Below are 25,491 nucleotides of genomic sequence, written 5' to 3'. Positions count from 1 at the left end.
AGAGCTGAGGACCTCGGCAACTGAAGGCACGGCTGCTAACGATGGAGTGATTAAATCGGGGAAGCGCAACAGGCCAAATTTGATGGAATGCAAAGCACTTGGAGGGGTGCAGGGCAGCAGGAGGTTACTGAGATTCTTTTTTAATTCATTCACAGGATGTGGGAATCACTGGCAAGGCCACCATTTATGGCCTATCCCTAATTGCCCTTGCGACGATGGTGGTGAGCATGCTGCAGTCCGTCTGGTGAAGGTACTTCCACAGTGCTGCTCGGGAGCGAGTTCCAGGCTTTAGACCCAGCGGCAATGAAGGAACGGCAGTATGTTTACAAGTCAGGATGGTGTGTGAATTGGAGGGCAACTTGGAAATGGTGTTACCATGCATCTACTGCCCTTGTCCTTCTAGGTGGTGGAGTTCACAGGTTTGGGAGGTGATGCCGAAGAAGCCTTGGCAAGTTGCTGTAATGCATCTTGTAGATGGTACACACTGCAGCCATGGTGCACCAGTGGTGGAGGGAGTGAATGTTGAAGGTGATGGATGGGGTGCTTATCATTGTTTTGTCCTGGATGGTGTCGAGCTTCTTGAGTGTTGTTGGAGCTGCACTCATCCAGGCAAGTGGAGAGTATTCCATCACACTCCTGACTTGTGCCTTGTAGATGGTGGAAAGGCTTTGTGGAGTCAGGAGACTCTCGCCGCAGAATACCCAGCTTCTGACCCGTTCTTGTTGTCACAGTATTTGTGTGGCTGTTCCGGTAAAGTTTTTGGTCAGTGGTGAGCCCCAGGATGTTGATGGTGGGGGATTCGGCGATGGTAATGCTGTTGAATGTCAAGAGGAGCTGGTAAGACCTTTTCTTGGTGGAGATGGTCAGTGCCCGGCACTTCTGTGGTGTGAATACTGCTTGCCACTTATCAGCCTTATTGTAATCCTAACCCAGATGAGGCTGCACACATGGAGGTTAAAGTAACAGTGACTTCAGTCTTTAATAAGACACTCCAGAGTGAGTAACAGGCCTTAGGGGGCCAGCTTATATACAGTGCTCCCAAGGGATGCTGGGATCCCTTGGGACTTCAGGGGATGCGCTCCCTGGTGGCAGAACATGCTTTACAGACACACAACAAGCCTAATCCTGGATATTGTCCCAGTCATGCTGCACTGGGCACAGACCGAGAGGGGTGAGGCCATGGAGGGGTTTTAAAACAAGGATGAGAATTTTAAAATGAAGGTGTTGTTGGACCCAATGTAGATCAGCGTGCAAAGGGGTGATGGGTGAATGGGACGTTGCGAGTTAGAATGCATGCAGCAGAGTTTTAGATTATCTCAAGTTTACAGAGGGTAGAACGTGAGAGCTAGGAGTACACTGAAATAGTCAAGTCTGGAGGTAGCAAAGACATGGGTGAGGGTTTCCGTAGGAAATGAGCTGAGGCAAGGATGGATTTGGGCGATGTTACGGAGATGGAAGTAGACAGTCTTGGTGCGGATATGTGGTCGGAAACTCATCTAATGGTCCAATTCGTTGCAAACAGTCTGGTTCAGCCTCAGACAGTTGCTCCGGAGCGGGATGAGTCAGTGGCTAGTGTACGGAGATTGTGGTGGGGTGGGAAGAAAATGGCTTTGGTCTTCCCAATATTTAATTGGAGGAAATTTCTGCTCATCCTGAACTGGATGTCGGACAAGCAGTGTTCTAAATCCGAGACAATGGAGGGGGTCGAGAGAAGGGGTGGCGAGGTAGAGCTCATCATCAGCTTCTGAAGGGCAATTAGGGCTAGGCCTCCTGCTCTCCTGCTGAAACAGCAGCTTACTATGGGGGGGGACACTGGGAAGCAAGCGGGATTACAGGGTAAATGACTCCCATTATTTTAACCGTTCCCACCCATTTTCTGCCAGGTGGAGCCAGTTAAAGTCGGGTTTCTGCTCACCATTAACATTGCCCCTTCCCCTCACTATTACTGCCCCAAGCCTCTAATTCCCTGACAGGTTGCCCCCAGCCACTCACACAGGCGAAAGCTGACTGTTTTCTCCTTCTGCAGACAGGCTACCTCGCTGAGTTCCGGCAGTTGTTCAGCTCCACACTGATGCGGGACCTCCTACTGGACATCTTCTGGTGGCTTTTTCTGCACATGTACCAGGTGAGGTGCGTGTTAGAGAGAGTGGCTGCGTTGGATTGAAGACCATTGCATCAGCAAAGGCCTGCACATTGTTTGTGTTGTGTATGCAGTAACTCAATGGACTGAATACTGTAACCTCTGAACAGGTACAAACCTGGCTCTATTTTACTAGGGCCCAAAGTGATCACATTACAAGATGGCTGGCCTTTTATACCTGGTCCGAACACACGTGCGCACAGCCCAATGACCTCCGACAGTGCCGCCACCTGGTGGCTAGTAAACCCAAGCATACAATATCCCCCTTTTAAGATATTAGTAACGGTCTTTTTACAAATTGAGACAGCCCGGGGCTTTCCACACCTGAGTTGATCGTCTCAGTTCAACTCCAGCCTTGGGCGAGCGTTCTGAGTCTGTTATGACTGAGAGCTGGGTAGCCGATTAATGGGAGTGGCCATGACCACGTCAGAGATTGAAAGTCCAGATTCATTGATGACAGCAGAGTCCTCTGATGACTGAGGGTAGGTTGGTTGGTCACTGATTGTGACTTCCTCAGACTGTTCCGGTTCATCTGTGTGCCTCAGCTTTACCTGATCGACATGTTTCCTGCATGTCTGTCCATTCTTGAGCTTAATGATAAACACCCTGTTACCCTCCTTGGCCGGAACAGTACCGGCGATCTATTTGGGACCTTGACCATAATTCAGTACATACACAGGATCGTTGATAGAAATGCCGTGTGACACAGTAGCGCGATCATGATACCCTTGCTGACTTTGACGTATTTATTCGACGCGTGGATAAGAGAGAGCCTGGTCTTGAGACCTCTCTCCATCAATAGTTCAGCAGGGGAGACCCCGGTAAGTGAATGAGGTCTTGCCCTGTAACTAAGCAATATGCGTGACAAGCGAGTTTGCAGTGAACCTTGAGTTACACGTTTCATACTCTGCTTGATGGTTTGGACCGCACACTCTGCTTGTCCATTGGATGCGGGTTTGAATGGTGCTGACCTCATGTTTGATGCCATTGAGTTTCATGAACTCTTGAAACTCTATACTGGTGAAGCAAGATCCGTTGTCGCTTACAACGATGTCAGGCAGACCATGTGTAGCAAACATGACACAAAGGCTCTCAATGGTAGCTGTGGATGTGCTGGATGACATGATTGTACACTCTATCCACTTGGAATAAGCATCCACCACAACTAACAACATCTTTCCCAGGAAGGGACCTGCAAAGTCTCGGTGGATCCTGGACCGTGGTTTGGACGGCCACGACCACAGACTCAGCAGCGATTCCGCTGGTGCTTTGCTGAGTTACATGCAAGTGTTGCACTGATGCACACATGATTCCAGGTCAGAGTCAATTCCAGACCACCATATATGAGACCTGGCAATGGCTTTCATCATGACAATAACGGGATGCGTGCTATGTAGATCGTGCACAAATTTCTCTCTGCCTTTCTTGGGCATAACAACACGATTACCCCAAAGTGTACAATCTGATTGAATGGATAGTTTGTCTTTGCGACTGATGTAAGGTTTGGTCTCCTCACACATTTGCTTGGGTATTGCAGACTAATCACCACTAAGGATACAGTGTTTCACAACCAATAATATCGGGTCCTGGCTGATCCAGGTCTTAACTTGTTGGGCCGTGACAGGGGTTCCTTCCCTTTCAAAAGCATCCATGACTAACAGTAGGTCTGCCAGTTGTGGCATTTCCACCTCCAGTGTGGGCAATGGCAGATGGCTCAATGCATCATCATAATTCTCAGTGCCAGGTCGATGGCGAATGACGTAATCACAGGCCGATAATGTCAGCGCCCACCTCTGGATGCGGGACGATGCATTGATATTGATACCTTTGTTTTCCGAAAACAATCAAATGAGTGGCTGGTGATCTGTTTCCAGTTCAAACCGAAGACCAAACAGGTACTGATGCATCTTTTTAACCCCGTACACACAGACTAGTGCTTCTTTCTCTACCATGATGTAGGCTATTTCCGTCTTTGATAAACTTTTTGAAGCATATGCAACAGGTTGTAATTTGCCCGACTCATTAGCTTGTTGTAGCACACAACCAACTCCATATGATGAAGCATCACAGGCCAATCTGTTTACACAGATTATAATGTGCCAACAGCTTGTTAGAGCAAAGCAGATTAATAGCTTTCTCAAAAGCCCTATCTTGAGACGCACCCAAACCCAGTTGTCGCCTTTTTGTAGCAGCATGTGCAATGGCTCTAATAAGGTAAGAAATCTAGGTAAGAAATTACCGAACTAGTTGAATAGACCAAGGAACGAACACAGCTCCGTCACATTCTAAGGCTTGGGTCCATTTTTGATGGCTTTGGTTTTCGAGTCCGTAGGCCTGATACCGTCAGCAGCAATCTTCCTCCCTCGGAATTCGACTTCCGGTGCCATGAAGACGCACTTCGAGCGTTTCAGTCTGAGTCCCACTTTGTCCAGACGATGTAGAACCTCTTCCAGTTTATTCAGATGTTTGGCGGAGTCACGACTTGTGATCAGGATGTCATCTTGGAACACGATGATTCTGGAGACTGTTATACTCATAATAAATGGTCAGACCAAGTACTGTGTGTAATGAGCAAGTGTGATCTTAGTTCCTTTATTGTAGTTCCAGAGTCCAGGTACCTTGTGGGTGGCCTGCTTATATACTGTGCTCCCAAGGGATGCTGGGATTCCTTGGGACTCCAACAGGTGGGCCCTCTGGTGGACAGGTGTGATGCAGGTTACAAGGGGTTAAATACATAACATCACTGCCCCGTGAAGTCAACAATGCACTTATTTACAAGGTGAGACGATCTGGGGCTCTGCGCTCCCTTGTCGATCGTCTCGGTACAAATGTTGGTGTGGTTGGGTTGTTCAGTTTTTCACTGGGCTGTTGTGCAGCCGGCCTTGCCGGGCAGCTCGGGATGATGAGTTCTGCTTCGTGGTCAACCGTGATGTCAGTTGCCACTTGTGTGTGTGTTGGAGGGTCAAAGTTGGTGGTGTCCTCTTCAGGTTGTTTGTTGCTTTTGGTGAACCGCAGTTTAATTTGGTCCAAGTGTTTTCTGTGCGTTTGTCCATTGGTCACTTTGACCTGAAATACCCGACTCCCCTCTTTGGCTGTGAGTGTGCCTGCAAGCCATTTGGGAACATGTCTATAATTGGGAACATGTCTATAATTGAGCACAAACACAGGGTCATTGATCTCAATATCGCGTGACAAGTTTGTACAGTCATGGTACACACGTTGTTGATGCCGCTTGTCCTCCACGTGATCATGTAGATCAGGTGGACCAGAGAGAGCCTTGTTTTAAGCGCTCTTTTCATGAGCAGCTCGGCTGGCGGAATCCCTATGAGTGAGTGGGGTCTGGTGTGGTAGCTGAGCAGCACTCGGGACAACTGGGTCTGCAGGGAGCCTTCCGATACATGTTTCAAGCTTTGCTTGATGGTCTAAACTGCCCATTCTGCCTGACCATTGGATGCGGGCTTGAACGGCGCAGATGTGACCTGTTTGATCCCGTTGCGGGTCATCAACTCTTTGAATTCGGCACTGGTGAAGCACGGCCTATTGTCGCTGACATCGGGCAGGCCCTGGTGGCAACCATAGCTCGAAGACTTTCAATGGTGGCCGTGGACATGCTTACAGACATTATTGCACATTCAATTCACTTTGAGTAATCATCCACGACAACCAAAAACATTTTGCCTAGGAATGGGCCTGAATAGTCTACATGGATCCTCATCTACGATTTGGATGGCCAGGACCATAAACTTAGTGGTGCCTCTCTGGGTGCATTGTTCAGCTGAGAGCAAGTGTTGCACTGGCGTACACATGACTCTCAATCTGAGTTGGTGCCTGGCCACCACACATGGGATCTGGCTATGGCTTTCATCATCACGATGCCTGGGTGGGTGCTGTGCAGTTCACATATAAATGTGTCTCTGCCTTTCTTGGGCAAGACCACACGATTGCCCCACAAGAGACAGTCTGCCTGCAGGGACAGCTCATCTTTGCGTCTGTGGAATGGCTTAATCGCTTCCTGCATCTCCACTGGGACACTGGAGCAGCTCCCATAGAGGACACAGTTTTTTTTACCAGGGACAGTAAAGGATCCTGGCTGGTCCAGGTCCTGATCTGGCGGGCCGTAACGGGGGATTTCTCGTTCTCAAATGCCTCCATGACTATGAGCAAGTCTGCTGGCTGTGCCATTTCCACCCCGGCGGTGGGCAATGGTAGCCGACTGAGAGCACCTTCACAGTTCTCTGTGCCTAGTCTGTGGCAGATTACATAGTTGTATGCCGACAGCATGAGCGCTCATCTTTGGATGCAGGCAGAGGCATTGGTGTTAATCCCTTTGCTCTCAGAGAACAGCGATATGAGTGGCTTGTGGTCAGTTTCAAGCTCGAACTTGAGGCCAAACAAGTACTGGTGCATTTTTTTCACCCCGTAAACGCACGCCAGAGCCTCTTTTTCAACCATGCTGTAGGCCCTTTCGACCTTGGACAATACACAGGCGAACGGTTGCAATGTTCCCGATTCATTAGCCAGTTGTAACACACATCCGACCCCGTATGACGATGCATCGCAAGCTAACACTAGTCGTTTACATGGGTTATACAGACCGAGCAGTTTGGTAGAACACAGTAAATTTCTGGCTTTTTTAAAGGCAGCCTCTTGTGAATTCCCCCATACCCAGACGTCTCCCTTGTGCAGTAGCGCATGTAGGGGTTCTAGCTGGGTTCTTAACCCAGGTAGGAAATTACCAAAATAGTTAAGGAGTCTCAGTAATGACCGCAGCTCTAACACGTTCTTGATGGCCTCCGTCTTGGTGTCGGTGGGTCTGATGCCGTCTGCTGCGATCCTCCTTCCTAAGAATTCGACGTCCTGTGCCAGGAAAACACACTTCGAGCATTTCAACCTGAACCTCATGCAATCCAACCGACTAAGAACCTCCTCCACGTTCTTCAAGTGCTCCATGGTGTCCCAATCTGTAACCAATACGTCGTCCTGGAAGGAACCAACTTTAGCAGGTTTTCCATGTTCCGCTTGAAGATCGCTGCAGCCGACCAAATCCTGAACGGGCACCGGTTGTGAATAAACAGACTTTTGTTCTTGTTGATGCAGGTGAGGCCTTTCGAAGACTCATGTAGGCCGAGGTCAGGTCCAGCTTGGTGAGCGTCTTCCCTCCAGCCAGGGTCGCAAATAGGTCGTCTGCCTTGGGTAGCGGGTACTGGTCCTGCAGCGAAAAACGGTTAATCATTACTTTATAGTCCCCACAAATTCTAACTGCACCGTCCTCCTTGAGTACCGGGACAATCGGACTGGCCCAGTCGTTGAATTCCACCGGCGCGATGATGCCTTCATCCTGTTGCAGCCTGTCCAGCTCGATTTCCACTTTTTCACGCATCATGTACGGTACCGGCCGAGCCTTGTGGTGGATGGGTCGCGTACCGGGAACAAAATGGATCTGCACTTTCGCCCCCCGAGAAACATCCAATGCCTGGCTCAAATAACAAAGGGAATTTGCTTAGAACTTGGGTACCTGCGGTGTCGTCAACTGATGAAAGCGCTCGGATGTCGTCCCAGTTCCAACGGATTTTTCCCAGCCAGCTTCTGCCAAACAACGTGGGGCCATCCCCTGGCACAATCTACAGCGGAAGTTCGTGTACTGCTCCATCATAGGAGACTTTGACTTCTGCACTGCCAATTAGAGGGATTAGTTCCTTGGTGTAAGTCCTTAGTTTTGTGTGAATGGGGCTGAGCTTGGGCCTGTGTGCCTTTTTCCCCCACAGCCTGTTGAAGGCCTTTTTACTCACTATGGACTGACGTGTCCAGCTCCATAGATACCGGAATGACGTTCAGTTCAACTTTCAACATTATATTGGTGAGCATTTTGTCGTGAAGGTGTGTACCCCGTACACCTCTGCTTCCTCCTTACGAGTTTCCAATTCTGTCTGATCCACTGTGGACTGATCTTCCTCTGCAACGTGGTGGTTTGCAGGGTTTCCCATTGTTCTGCAACCATTGCACGCATCGTGCTTTAGTGGCATTGATGGGGCCGATGATCACCTCCGCAGCGCCAACAGGGTGTTAATTGCCTCACATTAACAGATGATGGCGGACTCTGGGTCAATTGAGGTCGGGCCACAGCAGCCGGCGTGTACATTCTCCATGTACATTTCTGCTCACAACCGATGTTACTTTATGCACAACACTGGCCGAAACTTCTTTGTTCTGCAAAATCTGCTTGGTGTTGTCGCTGGATATAAATGGCTGGGCTATTATTATGGCTTTACTCAGATTCGGAGTTTCTACCATCAACAGTTTGCGAAGGATTGTCTCATGTCCGATGCCCAGTACAAAAAAATCTCTCAGCATTTGTTCTAGGAATCCCTCAAACTCACAATGTCTGCAAGGCGCCTTAGTTCGGTGATGTAGCTTGCCACTTCCTGGCCCTCCAATCGTTGACACGTGTAGAACCGATATCTCGCCATCAAAACACTTTCCTTAGGATTTAGGTGCTCCCGGACCAGCGTACACAATTCTTCATAGGATTTCTCTGTTGGTTTAGCCGGTGCCAGGAGATTGTTCATGAGGTCATAGGTTGTTGCCCCACAGACAGTTAGGAGGATCACCCTTTGTTTGGTCGCGTTCTCATCCCCTTCCAGCTTGTTGGCTACGAAGTATTGATCGAGTCTCTCCACGAAGGCCTCCCAATCCTCCCCCTCTGAGAACTTCTCCAGGATGCCGACTGTTCTTTGCATTTTCACGCGGTTCGTTACCCCGTCGCCAATTGTTATACTCATAATAAATGGTCAGACCGAGTACTGTGTGTAATGAGCAAATGTGACCTTAGCCCCTTTATTGTAGTTCCAGAGTCCAGGTACCTCGTGGGTGGCCTGTGCTCCCTTGGGACTCCAACAGGTAGGCCCTCTGGTGGACAGGTGTGATGCAGGTTACAAGGTTACATGGGGTTAAATACATAACTGAGACGTTCCTCTGAAATATGGCTGCAGCTGAATGAATTCCAAAAGGGCAACTGTTGTAGCTAAACAGCCCTTTATAAGTGTTGATACACGTAAGTTTCTTCGACGTGTCGACCAGCTCCTGTGTCATGTAGGCTGACGTCAGATCCAGTTTTGTGAACGACTTCCCCCCCGGCAAGCATTGCAAACAGGTCTTCAGCCTTCGGTAACGGGTATTGATCCTGTTTCGAAACTCAGTTGACCGTAACCTTGTAATCGCCACAAATCCTGACAGTGCCATCACTTTTCAACACGGGAACAATGGGACTGGCCCATTCATTAAATTTGATCGGTGATCTGATCCCTTCATGCTGGAGTCTGTGCAGTTCGATTTCGACCTTCTCCCTCATCATGTATGGAACTGCCCGAGCTTTATGATGGACGGGTCTTGCATCCGAGTCCATGTGGAGCTGCACCTTGACTCCTGTGAAAGTGCCGATGCCTGGTTCAAACAGCGAGGGGAACTTACTCAGCACTTGAGCACATGGAGTATCCTCCTCTGCCGACAATGCTTTGATCTCGTTCCAGTTCCATTTGATTTTTTCTAACCAGTTCCTGCCGAACAGCATTGGACCATTGCCTGGAACAATCCATAACGGTAAATCGTGAATCGCACCATCATACGGCACCTTGATTACTGCACTGCCAATCACCGTGGTGGGCCATCACAACTTCCTTTTCTCTTTATTCCTTTTCTCTTTATTCCTTTTCTCTTTATTCCTTTTCTCTTTATTCCTTTTCTCTTTATTCCTTTTCTCTTTATTCCTTTTCTCTTTATTCCTACTGTTTTAACGTTTGACGGACTACTTGTGGTAGACAATTTCCAGATCAACCTACTCCTTCGTCATTTTAACGGACCACCATCGTGGACAATTCCAAATCTATTCCTTCGTAACTTTAACGGACCACCATCGTGGACAATTCCAAATCTATCTTTTCCTGGGGTAATCTGACAACTGACCACGGGCGATCCCGTCAACAATTAATTGAACAGTGGTGAAAGATCCGCGACCAGAACTTACGACAGGAGGAAAACAAAGTGGCAATTTAACTAAATATACTCACTTTGGGGCCCATTTCCTCTGCCGCGTCCCGTCTGTAGGATATTAATGATTCAGCCACTTCCAATCGAGAGTTTTTGGGATCACACTTCTGACACAAAATGTTAAGTCCTAGTTCAGGTGGTCAGCTGCATTCGACAATAATCGAGTCAGACACCTTCAACCTTTACGTCTTTATTGAAGCAGCTTCGGACCTGTTACCAAACTGCCAGCACAGAGTCTACAGATTCCGGGGCAGGCAGACAAAAGGTCTGCCTATCCTCACAGACGCATCCCTTTTATTCTTACAAACCGAAGGAGGTATGGCCCGCTTCATCATTCACAGTGTGTTACTAGGGCTTCATGAATTGACAGCCTGTTTATCTTTAGAACACTTTATGCTTTTACGAGCGGAATTGCAACAAGCAGAATTGTTCAGGGACACCAAAACCTCCTACATGTTAGGATAGCTTAGCTTGATCACGTGAAGCAGATGTGCTCCTTATCAAGTCATGGCCATAAACCCTTGTTTATCAGGGATGGTCACACAAGCTACTTTGCCCACTACTTTCTCACGGGAAACTAAGTCTGTCTTTTCTTATTTTCTTATTGAGTCCTAGAACCATTTTATTAACCCTTTCATGATTCTTCCGCATACATTCACAAGGTCACTGGAAATAGTGAGCAGGAGCGAGGTCACTGAGAATAGTGAGCAGGGGTGAGGTCACTGAGAATAGTGAGCAGGGGTGAGGTCACTGGGAATGGTGAGCAGGAGTGATGTCACTGCGGATGGTGAGCAGGAGTGAGGTCACTGGGAATGGTGAGCAGGAGTGCGGTCATTGGGAATAGTGAGCAGGAGCCGTGCTCTGGCGAATGCTGGAGTTGTGTTGAACTGGTCCTCATGAATGTGTTTTTCTTTCCAGACCAATTACACTGTGCAGAGCCAACTGTTCAATCGAATATCCAAGAATTATGTCGAGCTGATCATGAAAACTCAGAGCTGTTACTACGGAGACCGTTTTCTAGAGGTTAGTCAAGTTTTAACACACAGTGACACAGGTAGCCCTGCCCAGTGGGCATTAGCTCAGTAGCCTGTCACACTGAGCTCACCAGCTGTGATACACTCCTGCTGCTGTCTGCGGCCTGCACATGGATTGCTGACAGTTCCTGCTGGGAGTCCGAGCCTCGACACGGAAACTCCCCTCACAGGGACCGCTCACACCCTGACTGACGGACCCAACCACTCACATTGACCGATCACAGCCAACGGACCGTCCGGACCCCCCACACTGACCGTCCGGACCCCCCACACTGACCGTCCGGACCCCCCTGACTGACCGTCCGGACCCCCCACACTGACCGTCCGGACCCCCCACACTGTGTTCCCTCCTCTGTCTGCAATTTGCGGGATCTTGCAGTGCCCTTTATTGGCTAGCCCTGAACCTTCTAGAGCAGGACTCTGTGTCACAAGAAGGGCTCACAGTAAAACGATGCTAACTGGTCAAGTACAGGGACTAATGGAAATGAAGCAAAAATACCTGTACAGTCTAAAAGGAAATAGCTCTTGGAAGGACCGGGATTGGTGCCGAGCTCATCGAAGGCAGGGAAAGCTGCTGTCGGAGCAGCTCAAGGTGAATGAAGAAGATGATGGTGGAGAACGCCAAGTGTGATTGCAATATCTTTTACCGTTATGGCGGGGCTCGTGGTGATTAAGGACTTTCTAGGGCCGTTGAAGGACTCCTCAGGGCAGATTAGGGTGGACTGCCTCGATATGGCGGAAGTTTTAAACGACTACTTTGCATTAGTCTTCTCTCCGGCAGCTGATGCTCAGTCACCAGAAATTCATCCGACAGTGGAGACCACCGTTGTAACTGTCAAGGTAGAGGGTCTCAAACTACATCGCCTTGCTGGTACTGACGGCAGTCTCGCCAGAGTGGGGGCTCCACTCAGCGAGCCCTTGTTCTTGTATTAACAGCTCGCTGGGACCAGGATTCATTCCCAGGGACTGCAGGGAGGTTAATGTGAACCAATTTTCAAATAGACCAATAGGAAATTAAAGCCCATTAACTCAACTTCAGTTATAGGCAAGTTGCTGGACAGATAATTTGTATGGCCACCTGGATACAGAGGGTCATTAGAGATATTCTATATTGTCACCGAGACACAGAGGGTCATTAGAGACACTCTGTCTGGTCACTGGGACACAGAGAGTCATTAGAGATACTCTGTAAGGTCACTGGGACACAGAGAGTCATTGGAGACCTATAGAGGGGTCCAACATTTCCCTGAGACCATACAGTGCAGGGATCTTGCCATTATCTGGGGCCTTCTGGACCAGGGCTCTTCCTAATGACCAACTCTGATGTAATGAATTAACACTGAGAGGATTTCCCTCCCTCTTCACCTCCCTCCACAGTGTGGCAGCCAGATGTGAGTGAGCTGCGCATCCAGCTGTTCTACACCAGGCAGCGGAACACCAACAGGCTGCCGAGAACCAGTGAGTGGTGGTGCAGGTCAGGAGAAAATGCAGTTCAGTGACCGGAAGCGACCTTTCATGATCCAGCCCTTCTCTTTGTACAGATGTGACAGGCGGCAGCTCCAAGTTTTCAATGTTGTTGCTTTGATTCACCCTCTTCATCTGATTCCCCCCAGGAACTCTCCAGTACTCTCAGTCAGGCCGTCTACACCAGTTTCTGCTGCAGCTTTCCTCAGTCCTGGATTCAGTTCAACAACGGTTTCAAATCTCAAGTGTGCAACATTGTGTACCAGTGGGTCGGAGGTAAAGGAGGGGAGGTGTACATCGTGCTATGGTGTGTGAGTGTGCACGGTGTGGAGGGTGGGGGGGGGGAGAGAAAAAGGGGCTGTACAGACAGGCAGGGGGTGTCGGGACAGACTGGGGGCAGACTGGGGGGGTGGAACCCCGCACTCTCTCCTCTCTCTCCCTCCCCCCGGCACACTCGCTCTCTTCCCCCCCACCCCCCCCCCGCCCGATTTAAAATGAACAATTGATCGAGCATCAATTGCTGTTTGCGGAAGAGAGTTCCAAACTGCGACCACCCTTTGTGTGTCAAAGCATTTCCTATCTACCCTAGCAGTTACTGTTCATATTCTCTCCTCATAATTTAACCCTTGTAGTGCGGGTATCATTCTGTTAAATCTACGCTGCAATCCCTGTTCTACGCTGGCCTAACCAGGGTTTTGTAAAGCTGCAGCATAACTCCTCCCATGTACTCTAGTCTTCTAGATATAAAGGTCAGCATTCCATTAATTTTTTTCAACTATTTTCTGTACCTGTCCATGACATTTTAATGATCTATATACATGGACCCCCCCCAACTCTCTTTGAACCTCCACTGTTTCTAGCTTTTCACCGATAAGGGGTTATGGGGAGCGGGCAGGGAAGTGGAGCTGAGCCCATGATCGTATTAAATGGCGCCGTATGGCCTATTCCTGCTCCTATTTCTTATGCTCACCATTTAGCAGGTTCTATCCTTTTTCCGTCCAACATTGAAATCCATTTACCACAGTTTTGCCCATTCAATTAATCTATTAATATCTCTCTAATTTTATGCTTCCATCTACAATGCCACCTATCTTTGTGTCATCGGTAAATTTGGATGTGTGGCTCTCTGTCCCATCATCTAAGTCTTTAATAAATACGGTGAATAGTTGAGGCCCCAACACAGATCCCTGTGGGGCACCACTAGTCACATGCTGCCAATTCGAGTACCTGCCCATTATCCCTACTGCCTGTCTCCTGCCCCTCAGCCATTTCCTGACCAGGTCAATAATTGTCCTTCAGTTTCATGGGCTTCAACTTTAGTTAACACTCTCTTATGAGGGACTTTATCAAATGCTTTCTGGAAGCCCTTCTAAATAACATTGAGAGATATTACCCTGTCCACTACTTTAGTCACCACCTCGAAAAATTCACTCGGGCATGGCCTACCTGCACACTGGCTTTCTCTGATCAACAGTCACCCTATCCTCAGTTATAGACTAGTAATTACCCAACAACAGATATTCAGCTAACTGGTCGAACATTCTCTGCTTTCCCTCTCACCTTTCTTAAATAGCAGAGTGACATGCGCAATGTTCCAATCGAAAGGAACACCGCCTGAATCGAGAGAACTTTGGAAGATTATAGTCAGGGCATCTGCAATATCCTCACCTGCTTCCTTGCAACCCTGGGATAGAAGCCATTTGGTACAAGGGATGTGCCAATCTTTGGTGCCATTATTATCTTCATTCCTGTTATTTTACTGACATTCATTTTGTTGAGTCCCTGTCCCTGATTCAATATTAATTTCCTTGGGATGTCCTCTACTATAAATGCTGACACAAAGTAATTATTCAACATATCTGCCATTTCCTGATTATCATTGACAGCATCACCATTATCAGTTTGTAAGGGGCCCACATTGTGCCTCACCACTCTCTTTTTCCTAATATCATTGTAAAAATGTTTGCGTTAATTTTAATATCCTTGTAAGTTTTGTTTTCTACTCCCTTTTTGTAGCTCTTACTATCTGTTTTGTCACATTTTGCTGTTATCCCAGTTGTCAGAATCTGTGTTATTTTTTGCATTCTTGAACGCTTTTTCTTTTGGTTTTATGTTGTCGCTCACCTCTTCAGTCGTCCATGCCTGTTTTTGGCAAGTAGAGCTCCAGCCCCTCGGGTATGCACTGGTTCTGTATCACATTCAATTCTTGTTTGACCATCTCCCAATGATCTTCTGTCATTTTACCCATTAACACATTTGCCCAGTTTACTGTGGACAGTCCCTGTCTCGTTGAGGCCGACCTTATCCAAATCTAGAATCTTAGCAGCTGTTTCGCCTTTCTCTCTTTCAAACACTACATTGAACTTGATCATAGTATGATCCCTATTAGGTAAATGTTCACGCATTATTAGGCTGTTAACTAAGTCTAGTATGGCCTGCCCCCTTGTTGGTACTAGGACATATTGTTGCAGAAAACTATCATGAATACATTCAAGAAATGCACTACTTTTCTGACATGGGCTCGTCTGCTGATCCCAATCTGTATGAAACTTGAAATCTCCCTTAAAACCACTCTGCCTTTCATAGTCACTCCCTCGAAACGAGGCTGACTTGCTTCCACGCCAAAAAAGGACGAGTTCACAGGTGTTTCAATGAAGGACCCGAACTACGTCCTGAAGGGTGGAACATGCCTGTGCGTGGATTTTTTTAACATGTGGTGACCGTTGCACACCAGCCACCAAACGGGCTTGACAGAGCTAGGTCTTGGTCCAGTGGCAAGGGTTAACCAAGACGACTGGAGACCAGCTCTGCTGCACGGACCAAGTGTGCACACAGCGCAGTGTGGGCTGGTCCGTGCTGCTCCTGGGCCCTGAACTCGCACCTGCCCTGGGCCCTGATCACGTCCCTCTACAATCTCTCGCCGCTCCTTCGCGCCGACCTTGCTGCTCCTGCTGTGTCTGTCCACGCTCCAATCACCGACCTGGACCTTAATGACATTACTCTTCACAGCCGTCGCCTCCCTGCAGCAGCTTGCACTGTACCTTGTAGTGGCCTCACGCTGCCCAGGGCCTCCGCTTGCTGCTCGTTTTATGGCCCCAATCTGCCACTTATGTTCCCTCGCAGGTCGGGGCCTCCATGCCTTTACACTTGTCTAATCTCTGCATTTATACAATCTAGCACTTCACAGCTGCCACCAAGAAGTCTACACACAACTCCCATTCGAGTCTTAAATCCTACCCAATTTCTTAATCCTACCCATAAAATCTCCACTGCCTACTGACCTCTCGTTATATCCTCTCATCATTGAAGTGATTTCAACCTTAATCACTAATGCTACTGCTCCCCCTCTTTACCATTTTCCATATTTTTTTGGTAGACCTTATAACCTGGTATATTTAGTTCCCAGCCCTTAGCGTCTTGCAACCATGGGCCCAAGTTTCCACATGATTCGCACCTGATTTTTAGGAGCAACTGGTGGAGAACGGACTATTTTAGAAATCGCAATTCTCCACATTTTTTTTTCTGCAGTTCTAGTCAGGTAGAACAGTTCTAGTTTAGAACAGAATTTTTTCTTCAAAAGGGGGCGTGTCCAGCCATGACGCCTGATTTGAAAGTTTCCTCAGTGAAAATGTACTCCAAACTCAAGTAGAATGGAGCCAGTGAAGATTTTTGTAGAACTGAAAAAACCTGTTCTACACATTAAAAAATCAGGCACAGGTTACAAATTAGGCGTCCAGAACGAGGGGGGGAAGGGAACTCATTAAATTCGACAATAAATCCTTATTTATACTTCTACAAATATTATACAAATAAATCCAACCTAAATAAACATTTATAAGCCAAGAAAAGATTAAATAAACCATCTTCCTACCTGTGTGAAAGTGCTTCAGCCAGGGAGAATTCTGCAGCCGTTCGTGCCGCAGAGAGGGGGGTGGGGGAGGGAGAGAGAGGCGGGGTGGGGGAGGGAGAGAGAGAGAGAGAGAGGGGGGGGTGGGGGAGGGAGAGAGGGGGGGTGGGGGAGGGAGAGAGGGGGAAGTGGGGGGGGTGGGGGAAGGAGAGAGGAGGGGGGGGTGGGGGAGGGAGAGAGGGGGGGGTGGGGGAGGGAGAGAGGGGGTGGTGGGAGAGGGAGAGCGCGGGGGGGGGGGTGTCGGGTCACAGGAGCGCGGGGCGGGGGGGGGAGCGGGTGTTGGGGTGGGGAGCGGGTGTCGGGTCTGGTCGGCGGGCGGGGGGGGGGGAAGCGGGTGTCTGGTCGGGGTGGGGGGGGGAAGCGGGTGTCGGGTCGGGTCTGGTCGGCGGTGGGGGGGAGCAAGTGTCGGGTCTGGTCGGGTGGGGAGCAGGAGCTGGCCATGGGAGGAGCCTCATTGACGCAGCCCCAGTGAGGCCATTCAGCCAGGGCTAGGGGCTGCGTGCTTCGGGCCCCTCCCACACAGTTCTGCGCCTGGAGCTACTGCACTTGCGTGCCAACTGTAGCGTGCATGTGCAGAGGTCCCGGCACTGTTTTCAGCGCCGGGACCTGGCTCCGCCCCCCACACACCTCGTGTTGGCTGCGCCGAGTTCCAGAAGACCTGTAAGTAGATGGAGAATACCGAGGATTTTTTTAGGCGCGAAAAACGGGCGCCCAGCTCGGAGGGGCGCCCAGCTCGGAGGGGCGCCCGTTTTTTTTCTTGTGGAAACTTGGACCCCATGTCTCAGTAATGGTTACCATGTCATACCCTCCAGGTCGAACTTGTGCCTGCAGTTCATTCAATTTGTTCCTTATACTCTGTGCATTTGCATAAAGAACGCTGATTGGGGCCACACACCCGAACCTTTCCTTCGATGTTTTGCTCTCACAATTCTTATTTCACTCTCCAAGATTAATCACTTTACATCTTTTAATTTTTCCTTTAACTGTAGTGCCTAAAGCACAATTTCAGACTATTCCTCTAACCTTTTGTTTGTTTTTGAATGATTATTTATACTACCTTTTTTATCTGAACCGTTCCCCCTTCCCACACCCCCATTTACTAGTTTTATGTCCTTGTGACCGCCCTAATTATCCTTTCCGCTAGGACCCTGCTCCCAGCCCAGTTCAGGTAAAGCCCGTCCCAATGTTGCAGTTTCTCCCTGTCGCAATCCAGGTGCCAGGGCCCCATGGAATGGAACCCCTCTTTCCCACACCATTCCTTCAGCCACATGTTCACCTCCCCAATCCACTTATCCCTATGCCAATTTGCACATGGCTCACGTAATAATCCACAGATTATAAATCTTGAGGTCCTGTTCTTTAATTTAGTTCCTAGCTCCTGGTACTCCCCAAACAGGACCTCTTGCCTACGCTTTCCCATGTTGTTGGTCCCAACATGGACCACAATGACTGGATCCTCCCCCTCGCTATCCAGTATCCTTTCAAGCCGGTTCGAGATGTCCCTCATTCTGGCACCAGGTAGACAACACACCGTGCGGGGCTCTCGATCCCGATTACAAAGGATGCTATCTGTCTGTCTAATGATTGAATCCACTGCAACTACCACATTACACATCCCCCTCCTGCTCCTCCCCCTTTGGACAACCTCATGCTCCAAAGTTTTTATTCTTACACTCAGTTAGCAAGTACATTGTACCTGTTGGACAGGATCAGTTTCTGTGGATCCTCATTCCCTTTCTTACCTGGGTTCCCCTTACTCTGCACACTATCGGTCACACCAACCCCGTTCTGAACCTGTACCTCTCTACGAGGTGTGACGGACGTCAAGAGCAAACTGTCCCGATAGGGCTCCCCTCCTTCATGTCTCCGACTCAATCACTCTGAGCCGGAGAGATTCGAGATGACGACATCTACTGCAGACATGTTCACTCGGGAAAGTCTCGCTGTCCACAAACTCCCACATACTGCAGTCCAGACACACAACTTGCTCTGCAATGTCTTAGTCGAGATTATTTATATCTACTTTTTAGTCTGTTGTAAGTTTTTTTTACATACTAACTTGAACTAAACTGAAAAACACTGGACCAAATTGTAAATACTTACTGCCTCAAGTTTCACCCTTTCCCCGCCCCCCTTTGTCTCCCCACTCTGCCCCTCTCCCCCACTCTGCCCCTCTCCCCCACTCTGCCCCACTCTGCCCCTCTCCCTTACTCGCCCACACTTTGTCTCTAACCCCCGTTTTCTCTCCCTCTTGCCTGATCCCCATGTCCATCCCAATCCTGTACCTCCTGATCGATGATGAGCCTTATTTCTTTTTTCCAGGGATACGCCCAGCACCAGGAATTTATAATAACTGGAATTGTAATGCTTTACTGCCACAGGAGGTGAAGGATATGAAATCCCGGACATCACTGGACACAAACCAGAGAGGTAAACAGGAGAGGGAGGGCAACGCGGAGAGATGGAGGGGGAGGGGGAGGGATGGTGGTGAGAGGGAGGGGAATGATGGAGGGATGGGGGAGAATGATGGGGAGAGGGCGGGGGATAAAGGGGAATGAGGGAGGGAGGGGGGAGAGGAGAGGAGAGGATGACGGCAAGCGGGAGGATAGTGGGAGGGGAATGAAGGGGAGGGGGCTGATGGGGAGAGGGAGGAGGATGAAAGGGGGAGGAAGGAGGTGGGAGGGAATGGGAGGGGGATGAAGGAGAGGGAGAGCAATAACCTCATTCAAATTGATTCTGCCTGAATTCCCTATTTCCTTTATATTTCCCAATTTTTAAATGTCATGCACTACTGTTTGAATCAACCCATCACCTCTTTGAACTCGGATTGTGGATGTGAATGGGCAATCTGCGGAAAGACACTATTCTATCCAAATCATTGGATTTATCTGTTTTGCAGGAATTAATATATCCGATGGTGTCTTAAATCGATCCTCCAGCGTGAATCTTGATGCAGGATCCAAGAAATTTTCTTCATCGTCAGGTAGCAGCGCGGTGAGTACAGAGCAGAGACAAGTCATACAACAACTTGTAGTTATGTAGCGCCCAAGGTTCTTCACAGGAGTGTTAGCAAGCAATGTTTGACACGATGATATGTTCTTTGCAACATCACAAACACACACACCTACACGATGGCTCTACAGGAACTTGTCATGTGACCTTGTCACATGAACCATTTATTATACACATCAGCAGTTGCATTACCACAGTAGTCCACTAGATGTAGCAGTAGTACACTAGGGGGAGCTCTATATTACACTTCTCCCTCCTTAATGAAGAAGTAATCATAACAAAATAATCATTATATATAATTTGCAAAAGATATCGACCTGTTTTGCCATATTTACAATCAAGCTTAACCACTTGTTTACTGTTTTGAAGAAACATAGAAACATAGAAAATAGGTGCAGGAGTAGGCCATTTGGCCCTTCGAGCCTGCACCACCATTCAATAAGATCATGGCTGATCATTCACCTCAGTACTCCTTTCCTGCTTACTTTCCATACCCCTCGATCCCTTTAGCTGTAAGGGCCATAACTAACTCGCTCTTGACTATATCCAATGAACTGGCATCAACAATTCTCTGCGGCAGGGAATTCCACAGGTTAACAACTCTCTGAGTGAAGAAGTTTCTCCTCATCTCAGTCCTAAATGGCCTACCCCTTATCCTTAAACTGTGACCCCTGGTTCTGGACTTCCCCAACATCGGGAACATTCTTCCCACATCTAACCTGTCCCATCCCGTCAGAATCTTATATGTTTCTATGAGATCCCCTCTCATCCTTCTAAACTCCAGTGTATAAAGCCCAGTTGATCCTTCTCTCCTCATATGTCAGTCCAGCCATCCCTGGAATCAGTCTGGTGAACCTTCACTGCACTCCCTCAATAGCAAGAATGTCCTTCCTCAGATTAAGAGACCAAAACTGAACACAATATTCCAGGTGAAGCCTCACCAAGGCCCTGTACAATTGCAGTAAGACCTCCCTGCTACTATACTCAAATCCCCTAACTATGAAGGCCAACATACCATTTGCCTTGTTCACTGCCTGCTGTACCTACATGTCAACTTTCAATGACTGATGTACCATGACACCCAGGTCTCGTTGCACCTCCCCTTTTCCGAATCTGTCACCATTCAGATAATAATCTACCTTTGTGTTATTGCCTCCAAAGTGGATAATCTCACATTCATCCACATTATACTGCATCTGCCCACTCACCTCACCTGTCCAAATCACCCTGCAGCCACTTAGCATCCTCCTCACAGCTCACACCGCCACCCAGTTTAGTGTCATCTGCAAACTTGGAGATATTACATTCAATTCCTTCATCCAAATCATTAAACTATATTGTAAAGAGCTGGGGTCCCAGCACTGAGCCCTGCGGCACTCCACGAGTCACTGCCTCCCATTCCAAAAAGGACCCGTTTATCCTGACTCTCTGCTTCCTGTCTGCCAACCAATTCTCTATCCACGCCAGTACATTACCCCCAATACAATGTGCTTTGATTTTGCACACCAATCTCTTATGTGGGACCTTGTCAAAGGCCTTTTGAAAGTCCAAATACCACCACATCCACTGGTTCTCCCTTGTACACTCTACTAGTTACATCCTCAAAAAATTCCAGCAGATGAGTCAAGCATGATTTCCCCATCATAAATCCATGCTGACTTGGACCGATCCTGTCACTGTTTTCCAAATGCGCTGCTATTTCATCCTTAATAATTGATTCCAACATTTTCCCCACTACTGATGTCAGGCTAATCGGTCTATAATTACCTGTTTTCTCTCTCCTCCTTTTTTAAAAAGTGGTGTTACATTAGCTACCCTCCAGTCCATAGGAACTGATCTCGAGTTGATAAACTGTTGGAAAATGATCACCAATGCATCCACTATTTCTCGGGCCACTTCCTTAAGTACTCTGGGATGCAGACAATCAGACAATCCCATCAATTTCCCCAACACAATTTCCCGCCTAATAAGGATATCCTTCAGTTCCTCCTTCTCGCTAGACCCTCGGTCCCCTAGTACATCCGGAAGGTTATTTGTGTCTTCCTTCGTGAAGACAGAACCAAAGTATTTGTTCAACTGGTCTGCCATTTCTTTGTTCCCCATTATAAATTCACCTGAATCTGACTGCAAGGGACCTATGTTTGTCTTCTCTAATCTTTTTCTCTTCACATATGTATAGAAGCTTTTGCAGTCAGTTTTTATGTTCCCGCAAGCTTCCTCTCGTACTCTATTTTCCCCCTCCTCATCAAACCCTTTGTCCTCCTCTGCTAAATTCCAAATTTCTCCCAGTCCTCAGGTTTGCTGCTTTTTTTGGCCAATTTATATGTCTCTTCCTTGGATCTAACACTATCCTTAATTTCTCTTGTTAGCCACGGTTGAGCCACCTTCCCTATTTTATTTTTACTCCAGACAGGGATGTACAATTGTTGAAGTTCATCCATGTGATCTATAAATGTTTGCCATTGCCTATCCACCGTCAACCCTTTAAGTATCATTTGCCAGTCTATTCTAGCCAATTCACGCCTCATGCTGTCGAAGTTAGCTTTCCCTAAGTTCAGGACCCTATTTTTTGAATTAACTGTGTCACTCTCCATCTTAATAAAGAATTCTACCATTTTATGGTCACTCTTCCCCAAGGGGTCTCGCACAACAAGATTGCTAATTATTCCCTTCTCATTACACATCACCCAATCTAGGATGGCCAGCTCTCTAGTTGGTTCCTCGACATATTGGTCAAGAAAACCATCCCTAATACACTCCAGGAAATCCTCCTCCCCCCCGCATTGCTACCAGTTCAGTTAGCCCAATCTATATGTAAATTAAAGTCGCCCATGATAACTGCTGTACCTTTATTGCACACATCTCTTATTTCTTGTTTGATACTGTCCCCAACCTCACTACTACTGTGTGATGTTCTGTACACAACTCCCACTAGCATTTTCTGCCCTTTGGTATTCCGCAACTCCACCCATACCGATTCCACATCATCCAGGCCAATGTCCTTCCTTACTATTGCATTAATTTCCTCTTTAACCAGTAACACCACCCCGCCTCCTTTTCCTTTCTGTCTATCCTTCCTAAATGTTGAATACCCCTGGATGTTGAGTTCTCAGCCTTGGTCACCCTGGAGCCATGTCTCTTTGATGCCAATTACATCATATCCATTAACTGCTATCTATGCAGTTAATTTGTCCACCTTATTCCGAATACTCCTCGCATTGAAGCACAGAGCCTTCAGGCTTGTCTTTTTAACAAACTTTGCCCCTTTAGAATTTTGCTGTAATGTGGTCCTTTTTGTTTTTTGCCTTGGATTTCTCTGCCCTCCACTTTTACTATTCTCGTTTTTATATTTTGCCTCTGTCTCCCTTTTATTTTCCTCTGCCTCCCTGCATAGGTTCCCATCCCCCTGTCATATTAGTTTAACTCCTCCCCAACAGCACTTGCAAACACTCCCCCCAGGACATTGGTTCCGGTCCTGCCCAGGTGCAGACCGTCCAGTTTGTACTGGTCCCACCTACCCCAGAACCGGTTCCAATGTCCCAGGAATTTGAATCCCTCCCTTCTGCACCACTCCTCAAGCCACGTATTCATCTGAGCTATCCTGCGATTCCCACTCTGACAAGCACGTGGCACTCGTAGCAATCCTGAGATTACTACTTTTGAGGTCCTACTTTTTAATTTGGCTCCAAGCTCCCTAAATTCGTCCCGTAAGACCTCATCCCGTTTTTTACCTATATCGTTGGTACCTATATGCACCACGACAACTGGCTGTTTACCCTCCCTTTTCAGAATGTCCTGCACCCGCTCCGAGACATCCTTGACCCTTGCACCAATGAGGCAACATACCATTCTGGAGTCTCGGTTGCAGCTGCAGAAACGCCGATCTATTCCCCTTACAATTGAATCCCCTATCACTATAGCTCTCCCACTCTTTTTCCTGCCCTCCTATGCAGCAGAGCCAACCACGGTGCCATGAACTTGGCTGCTGCTGTCTTCTCCTGAAGAGTCATCCCCCCCCCCCCCCCCAAACAGTACCCAAAGCGGTGTATCTGTTTTGCATTGGGATGAGCACAGGGGACATCTGCACTTCCTTCCTTGCACTGCTCTTCCCTATCAAGAGGATACCTTCGCTCTTGAACAGAGCTTTCCAAACTGGGTGTCGAACTTAGACTCAATCTAGGCTGAGCCTGAGGAGAGTTTTTGTCCAAGGGATGCCCTTGATTTACATTTGGACTCTCTACAACTTCAGACTGTTTGTCAGCCTGACTCGCATTCAGACTTAAATTCTGGACTTGTTTCTAGTCCATTTGATGCAGGATTTGTTACTGGTACTCTACTTGGAACAAGACTATCTGACTTGTATGTGCGAGGGCCACATATATACACTCCTCGTCCTGGTAACCACTTTAACCATTTATGGTGATGGTTCTTCACTCTAACCTTCTGATTTAATTTCACACTTCTCTCGCTTACTCTACCTCTATCATGATTCTCTTTCTGTTTTGATTATCTCTCTTCTACGGACTGTGCTAAGTTTGGCTTTAACAATGAGAACGTGGTTCATGGCTGTCGTTTGAGAAACAACTCTGCTGGTATTCTACCATTAGTTGTATGAGAAGTATTATGATAATTTTCTAGTTTGTGATCCAACGACAACTGCCGTTTCCTTGGATTTGAATCCAACATTTACATGATGAGGGAACGTTTTACAATTTGTATTGCGTGCTCGGCTGCATCAGTTTAAGCAGGGTAGTAATGTGGAACCTTGGTACATTTCACACCATTTCTGCTCATGAACTGTGCAAATTCTTCTGAACAAAATTGCAGCCCATTATCAGACACACATTCTTCTGGAGGCCATATGAAGAAAACAATCTTCGCAAATTGTCTAGTGTTTTACATGTTGTTATTGTCTGCATCAGAAACACCTCGACCCACTGCGAATGAGTATCGATCACAATGAACAATTGTTGTCCTTCTAGCTCAGCAAAATCTATATTTAACCTTTGCCACACCCTGGGAGGCTATTTCAATGGCTGAAATGGTACTGATAGTGGTTTATTGCTTACCGATTGACATGTTGTACTCTGTCTAACAATGTACTCTATATCTTTGTCTAAACCTGGCCACCATAAGTAATCGCATGCAAAACTCTTAGTCAAGCACATTCCCAGGTGCTGGTCATGAAGATTTCCTAAAAACTTGGACCTGAATTTATTTGGAATAACCACTCTTGCACCCGACACAATACAATGTTTATCCACTGACAATTCATTCCTATGAATGAAGTATTGTGTGGATATCTTCCTCTGATGCCTGGTTTGTTCAGCCATTTGCTATGTAATCACACACCTTTGATATAACTGGGTCATGTTTGGTTGCTCTACCAATCTCTTCAGCTGTGATTGGCAGCTCACCACTTCTTCCCTATTGGGTGTAACTTGTGATGGGGAAGGCAACCTGGACATAGCATCAGTCTTACTGTGATCAGTTGATCACCTGTACTCGATGTCATACGTATTTGCTGACAAACTCAAAGCCCATCTCTGCATTCGGGCTGCAGCTAATGCTGGAACTGGGGACTTTGGATGGAGAATTGCTGTCAGGGGCTTATGGTTAGTAACAATGTTAAACTTATGACCATACAGGTATTTGTGGAACTTCTTGACCCCAAAATTTGTGCCAAAGCTTCCCTTTTGATTTGCGCATAATTGCGCTCACTGGTACTGAGAGTGTGTGAAGCAAAAGCAATTGGTCTCTCCTCCCAACTAACTGGTACATGAGCGATCACTGCCCCAACTCCATATGGAGAGGCATCACATGCTAGCTTGATCTCCTCAGATACATCAGAGTGAACTCTTCTTCGCCGGTCCCTTGTATCGAGGATGACT

The 25,491-nt window shown here is 47.8% G+C and overlaps 1 protein-coding gene across 7 annotated transcripts in view; it reads left to right on the top strand.

Annotated features, from left to right (window-relative positions):
* The window catches only part of LOC139256877 (protein FAM227A-like), a 129,883-nt gene that overhangs the window by 26,431 nt on the left and 77,961 nt on the right, over positions 1-25,491 (top strand). For 6 of the 7 annotated variants that reach the window (XM_070874339.1, XM_070874338.1, XM_070874342.1 and 3 more), the window contains 5 exons: positions 2,027-2,125; positions 11,102-11,206; positions 12,831-12,957; positions 18,911-19,018; positions 19,488-19,582. In XM_070874339.1, the coding sequence (XP_070730440.1) occupies positions 2,027-2,125; positions 11,102-11,206; positions 12,831-12,957; positions 18,911-19,018; positions 19,488-19,582 (534 nt within the window). Of the gene's footprint in view, positions 1-155; positions 251-2,026; positions 2,126-11,101; positions 11,207-12,830; positions 12,958-18,910; positions 19,019-19,487; positions 19,583-25,491 lie in introns of all 7 variants that reach the window. The other variant, XM_070874341.1, reaches the window with a different exon arrangement.

This window comes from Pristiophorus japonicus, unplaced genomic scaffold (genome assembly GCF_044704955.1).
Source record: "Pristiophorus japonicus isolate sPriJap1 unplaced genomic scaffold, sPriJap1.hap1 HAP1_SCAFFOLD_789, whole genome shotgun sequence".
In the NCBI taxonomy this organism is placed as follows: Eukaryota; Metazoa; Chordata; class Chondrichthyes; family Pristiophoridae; genus Pristiophorus; species Pristiophorus japonicus.
Note: the sequence above shows the minus strand (reverse complement) of the source record. Positions and strands in the feature narration are given on the sequence as shown.